At 50.2% G+C, this 14018-nt stretch overlaps 1 protein-coding gene across 1 annotated transcript; it reads right to left on the bottom strand.

Annotated features, from left to right (window-relative positions):
- Window positions 1-7158: 7158 nt before the first annotated feature.
- On the bottom strand, window positions 7159-7926 carry LOC123124348 (neo-calmodulin). The gene has a single exon (XM_044544977.1). The coding sequence runs from the start codon at window positions 7815-7817 to the stop codon at window positions 7311-7313; it is 507 nt and encodes a 168-aa protein (XP_044400912.1). The 5' UTR covers window positions 7818-7926; the 3' UTR covers window positions 7159-7310.
- Between the last annotated feature and the right edge of the window lie 6092 nt (window positions 7927-14018).

The following is a 14018-nucleotide window of genomic DNA, read 5'->3' as shown; positions in this document are numbered from 1 at the left end:
GCACTGCACGCGTGCGGTGTCACGTTGACATCTCAGGTGCTAAGCTAGTACTGTACTGAACCAAGTTGCAACAAATACAAAACTTGAAATCAAATAAAAGATCTTAAAAGTGACTTAAACTCCACAAAATAAAAATAAACGGCTGACACTTCAGAGAATCCATACGCCAACTTTTAGCAGTTTTGGTTAAGAAATTCAAAATTATGAAAATCATCATCAAGTCAATCATTACCAAGTTAATCATCGCAGACTGTTTGATTGCCGCGGAACGTTTGTCAACCGGTTCCCCCCTTCCATCACATCCCTCGATCGTTTTTCTTGTCCAGCCGGTTTTTTTTCACAGCACACCATTTGTCCACACATTTCCCGTATGCTAATCATTCACCTTAATTTATTTACCTTGTGGGTCAATTTTAACTTTAATTTTTTTAGAATACGCATAAGCATACGTATCATTGTATTAAGGAAGAAACGGCAAACAAGTCGGATACAACGCTTTCCGGCCATTACAACACTAATCTCGAGGATTAGCAACCACATCCACCACTCACACCCACCACACGTAAATACGATACATGCTCTACCTAGTTCAACCTCATGCCAATGTCGGTGAGGCAAAACACAAAGCAACCAAGCCGCACCACGATGGATGTCGGAGGCCTCTACGACATGACCAAGACTCTAAGACAACACAGGCAAACGTAGCCCCACCCATTGCGCCAAGAGGAAGTCGGCAAGTGGACGGCAGGGCCTGGGTGGACCTAGGGAAGGCGCTATCGAGAGAGCGCCGACGATGGTGTACATTGCGCCCCGGAGGCTCACGCCTAGAGTAGTGGCCGACACCGACTTAAGTCGCGCCACCGGGAATCCTTGAGCAACAGGACGACGCCTTCAAGAAGGGAACGGCACCATGACGCCGCCACTGCCTAGTCAGGACGCCGAACCAAGTCGGTTTCCCTCGAGCACGAGGGAGGAAGACAGATCAGGGCCAAAGCAACGCCTCCGGGGGGGACGACGCCCTCGGGCGTCGCCGTTGTCAGCCTCGAATATCGAACCAGGGATTTCTCCCAACCCAAGATCAAAAAAACCCAAAGTCCACAGGAGCTGCTCAAGCAGGCTAACCACCGCAATGGGAGATGTGGCATCATGTAGTACAATAGCCGCCACTACTGGTCCAACCAGATCTGGAATAGGGCAGCCACAACCCTGCCCGGATCAAGCTTGCACCACGTTCACTGTGCCCGGAGGACGCCACCATCAGATCTGGGCGTCGGGGCCCAAATCCAACCACCTACGCCTACCATGGCCGACTGGGACCGAGCTGAGTCCGTCCACCACCAACACACAACCAACATGAGCACCTCCAACCACCCTGAGACTCGTTGAAGTGGTAGCACCCCCACCTCTGCCACCAAAGCTGGACACCGGCTCGAAGCTCCGCCGCCGCATTTGACTCGCCGACCAAGATGCGGCCCAGACATGCCACGAGACGAGGCGCTGCTGGCACGGACGCTCCACACCACCCCTTCCACCCTCATCTCGGAGCAGCGACCACCGACACACCTCCAGCCGCGGCCATGGTGGGCCGACCCCGCCACCCCACACATGCTAGCCAGATCGAGTTGCGCGCCCACGAAGCGCCCGACCACCACCATCCTCGGAGCCAGTGGGCTCCTCCGGTGGCGGCTAGGCGAAAAGGAGAGGGAGGGGGGAGGTAGGCGGTGGCGCTGAGAGTTTCCTCCATGTCGCCGAGGAGGGCGACGCGGGGGCGAGAAAGTTGCTGATATTTGATAATATTCTGGCAGATGCGAGCACGCGGGGAGTGCGAAATTAGTCACCTTTTTTGAAACGAGCCAAAAGATTTGCCATTTTCATTGATTAAGAAGAAGAGAATTGCCCGGTTAATTAACGGAAACCCGGGCAAAAAACGTTACAACACGCCCACAGAATAGGGCACTCCGACCAACCTGGCACCCACAAGACCACACACACCGTCGAGGAGAGGAAACCGTCGAGGTTGCCTGCAATGTCATCGTCATCACCTCTCCTCGAGCAGGCGACTCCAACTTCGCCACTGATGACCCATCAAGACCCCTCCGAACGAGCGACACGCGAGGACCTCGTCGGCACAGCCACACAATTGGCAAGACGTCGAGGACCGGCAGCTCCGATTGTGTTGATGCGCTTCGCAGGAGAAAGGTGCAAGCCTCGCACCGACCTAGTCCATCGCATCTCCGAAGAGCACCGTCCGCTGAAACCGCCCTCATGGAGTCACCGCTGCCGCAGGGGCCCCGCCACGCGCAGCTCCGACTTCTCTGTCACAGCGAGAACCAAACAAAGGCGCACCCATTGGCGCATTAGACCGCCGACATCAGAAGGACCAGGCGCGACCCAGCTTCGCACGCCACCATCGTCGTCGCCGCAGTCGCAACGCCAACCACTCGCATCACCGGTTGGGCACCATCCAACCGTGATGTCGTGCACGTCCAGCCCACGGAAAGCGCGGAGGGGAACAAGTCTTCAAGATGGTGCCCCAAGGAGGGAAGCGACGCTGAAATGACGCCGTCGCCCGACACTACCACATGGCCATAGGCTTTCACTCGAAGACGAACCTTGGAGGTGGACAAGGCCAGAGAGCTCCTCGACGACCCTTCAGGAAGGAAAAATGACGCCCACGGGCACCGCGTCGTCGGTGCCGGCAGAAGCTACGCTGGCTATCACCCGGAGCAACTGGCCTCCACACCCCCACACAACCAGCCACGTCAGGGACAACCTGCAGCTGATTCGCACACCCGCTGGCCCGCACACCTCCGGTGCCATGGCGGCGCCACCACCACGCAGGATCCATCCACCTTGTCACCGGCAGGCGCCGACGAGTCAGACCCGACCAAGACGACCAGATCCGGCGACCCCCCAGCTGCAACACCGTTGCAGTAGCCACCAAAGGCCGGCGAGCAGCAGGCCCGCGAGCGAAGGAGCCACCAAAACGCCGGAAGGGGGGTGGGGCGCCACCCCTCCCCGACTCGCCGGCAAGAGCACCGGGCCGCAGCCCAGGAGCCCGATGGCACCGTCACCGCGGCCGCCACGCGCCGGAGACGCAACCTTGGAGAACCCAGGCACCGAAGCCGCCGTGGCACCCCACAGAAGAGGGCCGAGCCTCCCTCCACCCGTCAATTTACCAGCCGCGGATAAAGGGGAAAGCCCCGCCGCCGCCGTCCGCCGCGTGGACTTAGTCCGGCAACCTCATCCGGCGACGGCGAGGGGAGGTAGGCGATGAGGGAGGCCCGGCGGTGGCTCGATCTAGGGCTCCGCCCTTGTCGCCCCTGGAGGCGACGCAGGGACGGGTCGGGTGGGAAGAAATCAGCAGATAATTAGTCACCTTTGATTTACCATGGGTAGATAAATCACGAGCTAAAATACTAGAATATTTATAGGGCACTACTCTGCGCCGGCGCACCGGCGGAACATTTCGGCCGGTCAAACCAGAGCCGCTCGATCTGGACGCGCGCATATGTCATATCTGCCCCGCATCTCCTATCGTCATCCTCCCCCACGGGAAAAAAGGAGAAAAAAAAGCAAGCGCCGCCGCCGCTCGCGGGATCCCGCACGCTGGCCCGCGCTGCTCTTGCTCGGACCACCGCTGCCCCTGCTCTGTTGGGGAACGTAGTAGAAATTCAAAATTTTCCTACGTGTCACCAAGATCAATCTAGGAGATGCTAGCAACGAGAGGGGAGGAGTGCATCTACATACCCTTGTAGATCGCGAGCGGAAGCGTTCAAGAGAACGGGGTTGATGGAGTCGTACTCGTCGTGATCCAAATCATCGATGATCCTAGCGCCGAACGGACGGCACCTCCGCGTTCAACACACGTACGGAGCGGGGACGTCTCCTCCTTGATCCAGCAAGGGGGGGAGACGTTGATGGAGATCCAGCAGCACGACGGCGTGGTGGTGGAAGTAGCGGGATCCCGGCAGGGCTTCGCCAAGCGCAAGCGGGGAGGAAGAGGTGTCACGGGAGGGAGGGAGGCGCCAGGGCTTGGGGTGCTGCTCCCATGCGCCTCCCCACTATATATAGGGATGGAGGGGGCTGGTTTCTTGCCCTCCAAGTCCATTGGGGCGTTGGCAAAGGTGGGGGAAAGAAATCCCATCATTTCCCTTCCCCACCGATTGTTATCCCCCTTTTTTAGGGATCTTGATCTTATCCCATCGGGATATGATCTTATTCCTTCTAAGGTGGGATCTTGGTGCGCCTTGACCAGGGGTGTGGGGCCTTGCTCCCACTACCCACGTTCATGTGGGCTCCCCATGCAGGTGGGCCCCACTTCGGAACCTTCTAGAACCTTCCCGGTACAATACCGAAAAATACCGAACATTTTCCGGTGGCCAAAATAGGACTTCCCATATATAAATCTTTACCTCCGGGCCATTCCGGAACTCCTCGTGACGTCCGGGATCTCATCCGGGACTCCGAACGACTTTCGGATTTCCGCATACTAATATCTCTACAACCCTAGCGTCACCGAACCTTAAGTGTGTAGACCCTACGGGTTCGGGAGACATGCAGACATGACCGAGACGACTCTCCGGTCAATAACCAACAGCGGGATCTGGATACCCATGTTGGCTCCCACATGTTCCACGATGATCTCATCGGATGAACCACGATGTCGAGGATTCAATCAATCCCGTATACAATTCCCTTTGTCAATCGGTACGTTACTTGCCCGAGATTCGATCGTCGGTATCCCAATACCTTGTTCAATATCGTTACCGGCAAGTCACTTTACTCGTACCGTAATGCATGATCCCGTGGCTAACTCCTTAGTCACATTGAGCTCATTATGATGATGCATTACCGAGTGGGCCCAGAGATACCTCTCCGTCATACGGAGTGACAAATCCCAGTCTCGATTCGTGCCAACCCAACAGACACTTTCGGAGATATCTGTAGTGCACCTTTATAGCCACCCAGTTACGTTGTGACGTTTGGTACACCCAAAGCATTCCTACGGTATCCGGGAGTTGCACAATCTCATGGTCTAAGGAAATGATACTTGACATTAGAAAAGCTCTAGCAAACGAACTACACGATCTTGTGCTATGCTTAGGATTGGGTCTTGTCCATCACATCATTCTCCTAATGATGTGATCCCGTTATCAATGACATCCAATGTCCATGGTCAGGAAACCATAACCATCTATTGATCAACGAGCTAGTCAACTAGAGGCTTACTAGGGACATGTTGTGGTCTATGTATTCACACATGTATTACGGTTTCCAGTTAATACAATTATAGCATGAACAACAGACAATTATCATGAATAAGGAAATACAATAATAACCATTTTATTATTGCCTCTAGGGCATATTTCCAACATGCTCATCACCGGCGCTCGCAGCCTCACCGCTGCCGGCGAACCAAAACACCACCCGCCTTCATCGCCGATACCGAAGCGAAAAATGCCGGTTCCAGCAAAATCAAAAGACGGTGGTAGCAAAAATTTAGGATGGTTCCAGCAAAAACAAGGGTGGTAGCAAAAATTCTTGATGCTTCCAGGAAGACTCTGGTAGTAGCAAAAACTCCGGTGGTAGCAAAATGGCATCTCCGGTAATAGCAAATATCCGAGACGATTGTAGCAAAAAAAAGCCATTGCCGCCGTTGAGCAACACCGCCGTGGGTGGATGTAGCAAAAAATGTCTTCAGTTCCAGCAAAATCAAAATATGGTTGTAGCAAAAAAGACAGGAAAAAACAGAAGATGGATGTAGCAAAAATCGACAAAACACCGGTAGTAACAAAAAATCGAAACGGTTGTAGCAAAATGGTTCATCGGTTGCAGCAAAAATCACCTGGTAGCAAATTTTGGGCGGGTAGGTGGTAGCAAAAATATGGGCCAGTTACAGCAAAAACAAAACATGGTCGTAGCTTTTTACCACGCCGGTAGAAGCTTTCAGCCCCGGCAGTTGCAACATTGAGGAGTCGCCGGCGTGGTCGCCCAGATGAGCTTCTAGCTCCACCAGTTGCAGAACCTTGCAACTCCCAGCACGCGTGACAACGGTCGCAGCATGCGTCACCCCGCCATGCTGCCCAGCCGCAGTCGTAGAGGAGGTGAAGAAGCACCCCTAGCTCCACAGCAGCACCTCGCTCGTGTTCTTCCACTCGCCCTCACAAATTTAATGGCTGTTTTGGGGGGAGGTGGGAGAGGGAGAGTGCTTCTCTCATCGTATTACAAATCAAATGGGGATGAAGGGTAGGGGATGGGTACACGGCCATGTCCGGTTCCTAGTAGCAGTGGAGGCCGGTGGAAGAGGAGGAGAGATCCATGGAGGAAAAGAAGAAACAGAGAGGGAATGAGGGGAGGAAAATGACGGGAGGGAGGAAGAGGATAAGGAAGGAGAAAAAATACAAAAGAGGAAGGGACAGGCGTGGGCCCGACAAAGAAAACATGCCGATGCAGGGAGGTAGCACATGCCAGCAAGGACCCGCGTGGCGACGCATCGTGCGACCGGCGCAAACTCGGCCGCGCACTATTGCCAAACGTTTACCATATTTATATCCTGTTGCATTGCACGGGCACTGTCCTAGTAAACAAAAACATGAGGTGGGGTTCAAATACTAAACAACGTAGTTTAGAAAAATGAATGGCTTACATTTCCACATGACACGTGAATATTGGAATTGAATTTAAATTCAAGTGCTATATAACTTGATTTGGAATCCTATCAAATGAATCAAATTCAATTCTTGGGAGCCAAACGAGGCGTAAAAAGACATCAATCTTTCAGCCCCAAGAATAATTCGGGCAGAGCTGCACTGGATGCATTCAGTCACACCAGAGCACTTGGGCCTCACGCTCGAGGCCTGGGGCCTGTATCCGCCACTGCTCGACCGGGATTACAGAGGTTAGAGCTCTTTTGGATTGGTTTGAATTGCTTACCACATATGTCATGTGGTACAGAGGTTAGAGTTCGATAAGTACCGTGGTTTGAGTAATTCTAAAAAAAGAAAGTAAAATGGTTTGAGTTGGATAATCACTGGTGAAAATTATTTAATTATATGCACCGCTGGCGCCGACGGAACAGAATCACCACGTTCAGTTAGTTTTTTCTTTTCTTTAGTTAGTTATTTAATCTCTAGCTTTTCCAATAACAGTTGTAAATAATCAATCAAGAATTCAAGATCCATTCATCCACACATGCATGGCTAGCTTAGCTAACTTAATCCCCGGGCGGATTAGAGAGGTGTCCGTCCGTCCACCGAAGAAATGGACGACGGACGGACGGACTATATTTCCTAGTCTCGGACAAACTCTCAATGCTGCTGCTGCTGCTGCTGGTCGGCGTCGGAGAGCATCATCATCCTGACGAACTCGTCGAAGTTGACGAGGCCGTCGCCGTCGAGGTCGGCCTCCTGGATCATCCCGTCGACCTCCTCGTCGGTGAGCTTCTCGCCGAGGCTGATCATGACGTGGCGCAGCTCGGCCTTGGAGATGTGGCCGTCGTGGTCCTTGTCGAACACCCTGAAGGCTTCCCGGAGCTCCTCCTCGGGGTCGGCGGCGTCCGCGTCGGCGTCGGCCTTGCGGGACATGAGCGCCAGGAACTCGGCGAACTCGATGGTGCCGTTGCCGTCGGCGTCCACGTCGCGCACCATGTCGCGCAGCTCCTCGGGCGTCGGGGACTGGCCCAGGGAGCGGATGACCGTGGACAGCTCCTCCGCCGTGATGCAGCCGTCGCCGTCCTTGTCGAAGAAGGCGAAGGCCTCCCGGAACTCGCTCATCTGCTCCGAGCTGATCGCTGCTGCGGCACCGGCGCCGGCCATCCTGCTACCTCTTTTCGATGCGGGCACAGAGATGACGATGGAGTGATCGATGTGGGTGGGTAGGAGGAATGAAGGCGAGATTAAGTTGGATGGGTTCAGAGGATTGTGAGGTGGGGGATTTATATAGGAGGCGGATGGGAAGCAGAGGCACGAACGGTCATGTCGGAGATCTGAACGCGGGAGGAGAAGCTGTGTGGCTGCCGTTGACTCGTCTGTCACACACGCGCACGCATTAATTCCAGTAATCCCGTCTTCAATCCTAGGCCAAGCCAAGTCAAAGGAGATCGGTCGATGCAGATCAGCGCCCCACCGCACGCACGCACGCGTTCCCAAAGTGCAAAAACCTAAACAGTTTTAAAAAGGAGGAAGATGCATTCTTCTAAAAGTGCAAAATATATCTGCACGTACGGGAAACGGAACAAAGCGCAAAGGCGAAACGAAATGTTTGCAATTTGAATCGAATACTCCTCCTTCGCGGACCAACTTTGGACATTTTCTATACGGTCGCTTTGCTAAGACGTGATCTAATATGATGGAGTAGTAAACTGGTGGCGGCACGGGGCGCACCGCCCGTGACGTGGTTTTGTTAATCTCGAGGACGCGTCCGTCCAGCAGCGCCATGGGCGGCCCGGGCGTAGCTGTGAACAGCTGGAGAGGTCGGGGCTGCGGGCGACACACGGCTCGGTCGGTGCGGTGTCCGCTTCCGCCCACGCAAACGCGGATTCGCATCCTCTGCACTGTCGTCCTGCACTTCTGGCCCAAACCAGTGTTCCTACTAACAATAATAGGTTCATATAATTTGGCAAGTGTACGTACGTGTGCAAATGCGCACCATAATTCCCAGAGATTTCAGAATGTCTGGTCTGGTTATACGACCAGCTCGAAGTTCACATGCATATTGTATCGGTACAGTGGCACAGAGAATATTGTTCTGAGGCCTGTCTGGGGGAACACCGGAATAGAATTGTAGTGCTGCGTGTTTCTCTCGACGGCGACACTTTTGCTACGCGACACGTAAAATGTTTGAACCGGCAGTGACAAGACGGAGATGCGAAGATTAGTATGTGTACGCGCTTACGCGGTGTCGATGAATCGCAAACCACGAGTTCTGGTCACGAGTGGTCAAACCATTGCTTCCACTTTTACTACTACTCCCTGAGCGAATATCCCTGCTGAGGCCTTTTATCATCGGGAGGTAGTAGTAAATGTATCACCCAAGAGGAGGAACAATGCAAACCTTGAGACTGAAACAATCTCCCCTGACGCCTTTGATCTTCAGTTTAGCTTTTTACCGGAAAAATGTTCTGAGCGAACGTTCGGCGAGAGGGCTTGCAGCGCGACCATGCTGCATGTCGTTCGCTCGGCGTTGGCAGGCTCATGCGTACGGTCATGATGCAAGCGGGAGAGAAGAGTGAATGGGGCTCAAGCAGCGAGCCAGCATCGCGCACAACGCCGTCGCACTATACACATGCCATTGTTGTCACCGGCTTTTGCGTCACTTTATAAATAAAGCAATCAACATGTCCATGCAACGAGTACTACATCATTAAGATAGAAAAATCTACTCAAGCATCAGTACACGTACCCCCAAAAAAATATAAAAGAAAATAGAAAAAGGATCACCAATTGGCCACATCATCAGGGAGCTCGCATAGAAGAGAGGCGCCAAGCGATGACATGTAGCGCATCCAACATCTGCTCCAGCCGTTCGCGGTCCCGCTGCCTAGCCATTGGGTGCTAGTGTTACAAGAACGCAAGAAATTTGAAGGAGTCAGTGGCCCGTCTAAAAAAGACCCACACCATCTCAACGCACGAAGTCCAAAACTTTAGGGTATCTTCAACGCATGAAAATGGCCATGGTATCCATCCGCGGACTGTTTCGGACCAGTCCGCGGACATGGATGTGAGAGCCGGACATCCAACCGCATCCCTCGAACGTTTGCTCGGGCTCGGCCATGCATAACGCCCGATCAACGTCAATGTTCATAGTTTGCTCATAGTTTTTGAACATATGTTCCTCGTAATCCGCTTCCTCTTGGTTGCCGCCTTTTCCGCCATATTCTGTTGCTCCTTCAAGCACTTCAACAACTTAAGACGGATGGCTTGCACAATCATCCTTGCGTCTTCATCCAAATTCTCCATCGTCAAGGTCAACATTTTTGAATTCTCTGAAGTGGTCGCGATCTCAACCTTCTTCTCTTCCAGCATAGTCTTCTTCTCTTCGAGCTGTAGCTTCTTCTCGGTCGATGCCATCAACATGTTAAACCTCTCGGCCTTTTCTCCCTCGACGTCGGAGCGTTTGATACATGCATCATCCTTCTTTGCCAAGATGTATTCGAATCTCTCCGCCATCTTGGTCGCTACCCTTTCTCTCTCCTCCTCCTCCTCTCATTTCTTTCCCCAAAACCCTTTTCTAACCTTCTCGAGGTTCTTTTGTTGGTCCAGTTGGATCACCCTCTTCTCCCTCTGTGTTGATGCCGACGGTCTTGACGGTGTTGATAATGAATAAATCCCACTTGGGTTGCCTACTCTACTTCAACCAACAATGCATGAGGACGAATTTCATCTTCTTAACCTTCAAGAACACGTTATACACACAGGAAGGCTACAAAGAAAAACATTATCAAATTGCATATCTGGCCAAATGACCAACACATAGAGCATATCCGGATGAGAATCACTGGTGCGCGTGGGTCCTAAACAAACGGGTTTTTACCCCTTTCCGCGACGGCATTTGGAACCGTCGCCAAGTGAGTGTGTGCGATAGGGTCTCCTTCCCACACGACCTAGAAATCGTCGGGGATAGGCCCTCCTGGGACCCAGGCTGGGGTCGTGTGCGATCGGGCGAGGCATCGAAACCCAATCATTTCCGTAGTTATGTACATCCCACACGGTAATCCGAGAAAATCATTTTCATAGGTATGTACATCCCATACGGTAATCCGAGAAAATCATTTCCGTAGGTATGTACATCCCACACGGTAATTCGAGAAAATCATTTCCGTAGGTATGTACATCCCACACGGTGAATCCCAGAAAAACATTTCCGTTCGTATGTACATCACACACAGTCAATCCAAGGAATACGTTTCCATTCTTATGTACATCCCACACAGTCAATCCAGTGAAAACATTTCCGTTCGGATGTACATCCCACATGGTTTTATGTATACGCTCGTGTATGAAAGGTGTAACTATCACACACGCTCTGCCTTGGTTAACTGATTGCTTCATTAACTACATCACACACGATTTGATGTAGAAAACTGTGTGGCATCGGGCTATCCATCGCAAGCGCTTTTACTGCTAGAACCGTTTGCAAAGGTCCATGACCGTCTGTTCTATTTTTATTTTTGCCTGTAATTTATTATTCTAATTGGAAATTTTGAAATACGAAATGTGCAATTCAAATTCTCAGCATAATGGTTCAACAACGGATCCATAAATAAAATTGCCAGTACAATATGTTCAGTAATTACAGGATCAGGTAGCAATTAACTATGATGAACCGCAGTATTTAAAGGCGGTAAAGGTGAAGAGACAAATGTAAATCATTTTGACTGCCGACGGTGTTGAAGAAGCGGAATGCCCATAATGTGCTTTCCTGCATGCCATAGGCACGAACCACTTTTGTCCAACCCCTTGTGACGATCGCCCGCCCATCCTTCACCGCCTTCAGGAAGACTTCTAGAGCATTATCATGGTTGCATGAATTATATACTTTAACCTTAGTTGCCTCCACTCTGGTCATGTAGTTTGCAAGGAAATCATCAGTAAATAGCTTCGGAAACCACTGAAAAGAGAAAAATATCAGATACTGAGATCTAATAGAGTAACTTGTTGTGGGCAGGGGGAAAAGGCAACACATTACTTACCATCCTAAAGTTCACTGTTGTCTTCGACAAAGTGTAAATAAAGAGCTTAATTTCAATCACCCGTTTCTTTCGTCTAACAATCTTTCCTAGTTTCCTCACTTGAAGCTTGTTCATGAATATCTCATTGCCCCATACGCAAAAGGGATCGAAGCGTGGATCAGTACCCCTCATATATGTACCTACAAGCAATCAGTAAATGTTAGAAGCTAAACTGAGATTGCACAAATTATGTAAAATACAACTACCTATGTTCCTAAGTACAAGTATTTTTTTTGAGATTTCAATATGAACTACATACGGATGTATATAGAATTATAGATATAGTTTAGATTAGAATCTAGATTCACTCATTTTCCTCCTTATGTAATCTATATTGGAATCTCTAAAAATACTTATATTTAAAAATAGATGGTGTATAAGACATGGGATGCAGCTAACCTCGACGGCAAACAACAGCATCGCCCATTGTAGCCCTGTGTAAGTACATGGAAAGCCAATGTTAACTACAACAGGGTTAACATCCACAGAAAATAGCTAATGGTAATAAAACGGCAGCATCTGTAGTGATATCTTCATTTCGAAAGAGTAGCATGGTAGCAAAGGGACGGATTAAAAAATGGATACAACTGTTAATTGCAACAGGCTTAACAACATCCTAATTCATGTTTCGTAAGTTTGTAGCCATTGAAATACAACTCTTTAAAAATGGACACAACTGTTAATTGCAACAGGCTTAATGGTCATTGAAACCGGTACTGATAAAAATGCAATTGGCAGAGTTAAACATCACAGGGCAGGTGCTGCCAGAGCAGATAATGACCCAGTTGTCTATAAAAAGGTAGGGAAAATAGCTCAAACGTGTTAGGCATGTTTACTATAACATGCTTAATACATCGACAGTACAAAACATAGCCATTAATTGCAACTGGTATTGGTAAGATTGAACTGGTGGGTACATACTTGGTAAGTCCTGAGAGGTAGTTGCTGGGGCACTTCATCTTGGCCAGAGCCCGCCCAAAGTCAGTGGCGGCGGAGGCGAGCTGTTCCTCCGGGTCGAAGCGTGGATCAGTGCCACTGACATGTGTACCTACAGGCAACCAGTAAAGGGTAGAAGTTAAACTGCAATTGCACAAATGATGTGAAATACTGTAAGACATGGGATGCAGCTAACCTTGACGACAAACAACAACATCGGCCGTTATGATCCTGCGTAAGTACATGGACAAGCATGTTAAGTACAACAGGGTTAGCATCCACCAAAAAAAGCAAATGGGGTAGCATCTCTAGTATATCTTCATTGCGGAGAGTAGCATGGTATGGACAGATTAAAAAAATGGATACAACTGTTAATTGCAACAGGCTTAACAACATCCTAAGTCATGTTTTGTAAGTTTGTAGCCATTGAAATGCAACTATTTAAAAATGGATTCAACTGTTAATTGCAACATGCTTAATAGACATTGAAACCGGTACTGATAAAAATGCAATTGGTATAGTTAAACATCACAAGGCAGGTGCTGCCAGAGTAGAGAATGGCCCAGATGTCTATGAAAAGGTAGGGAAAGTAGCAAAAACATGTTAGGCATGTTTACTAGAACATGCTTAATACATCGACCGTACAGAACATAGCCATTAATTGCAACTGGTATTGGTAAGATTGAACTGCTGAGTATATACTTGGTAAGTCCTGAGAGGTAGTTGCTGGGGCATTTCATCTTGGCCAGAGCTCGCCCAAAGTCAGCGACGGCGGAGGCGAGCTGTTCCTCCGGATCGAAGCTTGGATCAGTGCCACTGACATGTGTACCTACAGGCAACCAGTAAATGGGTAGAAGTTAAATTGCAATTGCACAAATTATGTGAAATACTATAAGACATGGGATGCAGCTCACCTCGACGACAAAACAAAAGCATCAGCAGTTATGACCCTGCGTAAGTACATGGATAGGCATGTTAAGTGCAACAGGGTTAGCATCCACTAAAAATAGCAAATGGGCAGCATCTCTAGTGATATCCCGAGTCATGTATTGTAAGTTTGTTGCTGGTATTGGTGAAATTGAGCTGGACACAATAATATTTGAACATCACACAGTGTGTAGTATTGAAATAAACAAGGCACGAACATGCTTAATACATCAACCGGACAAATCATAGCCGTTGCAAGTGGTATTGGTAAGATTTAGCTGGTCAGATCTTACCTGTTAAGTCCTGGGGGGTAGTCGCTGGGGGACTTCATCTGGGCCAGAGCCTGCACCATGTCGGTAGCGACGGCGGAGGTGAGGTGTTCCTCCGGGTCAACACGCACAGCGGCCATCGCGCCATGGACTTC

Source organism: Triticum aestivum, chromosome 5D (genome assembly GCF_018294505.1).
Source record: "Triticum aestivum cultivar Chinese Spring chromosome 5D, IWGSC CS RefSeq v2.1, whole genome shotgun sequence".
Classification (NCBI taxonomy): domain Eukaryota; kingdom Viridiplantae; phylum Streptophyta; class Magnoliopsida; order Poales; family Poaceae; genus Triticum; species Triticum aestivum.
Note: the sequence above shows the minus strand (reverse complement) of the source record. Positions and strands in the feature narration are given on the sequence as shown.

What these genes read in the sequence shown, in the direction of transcription:
- LOC123124348 (XM_044544977.1), bottom strand. Translation starts at nt 7,817, where the DNA reads ATGGCCGGCGCCGGTGCCGCAGCAGCGATCAGCTCGGAGCAGATGAGC.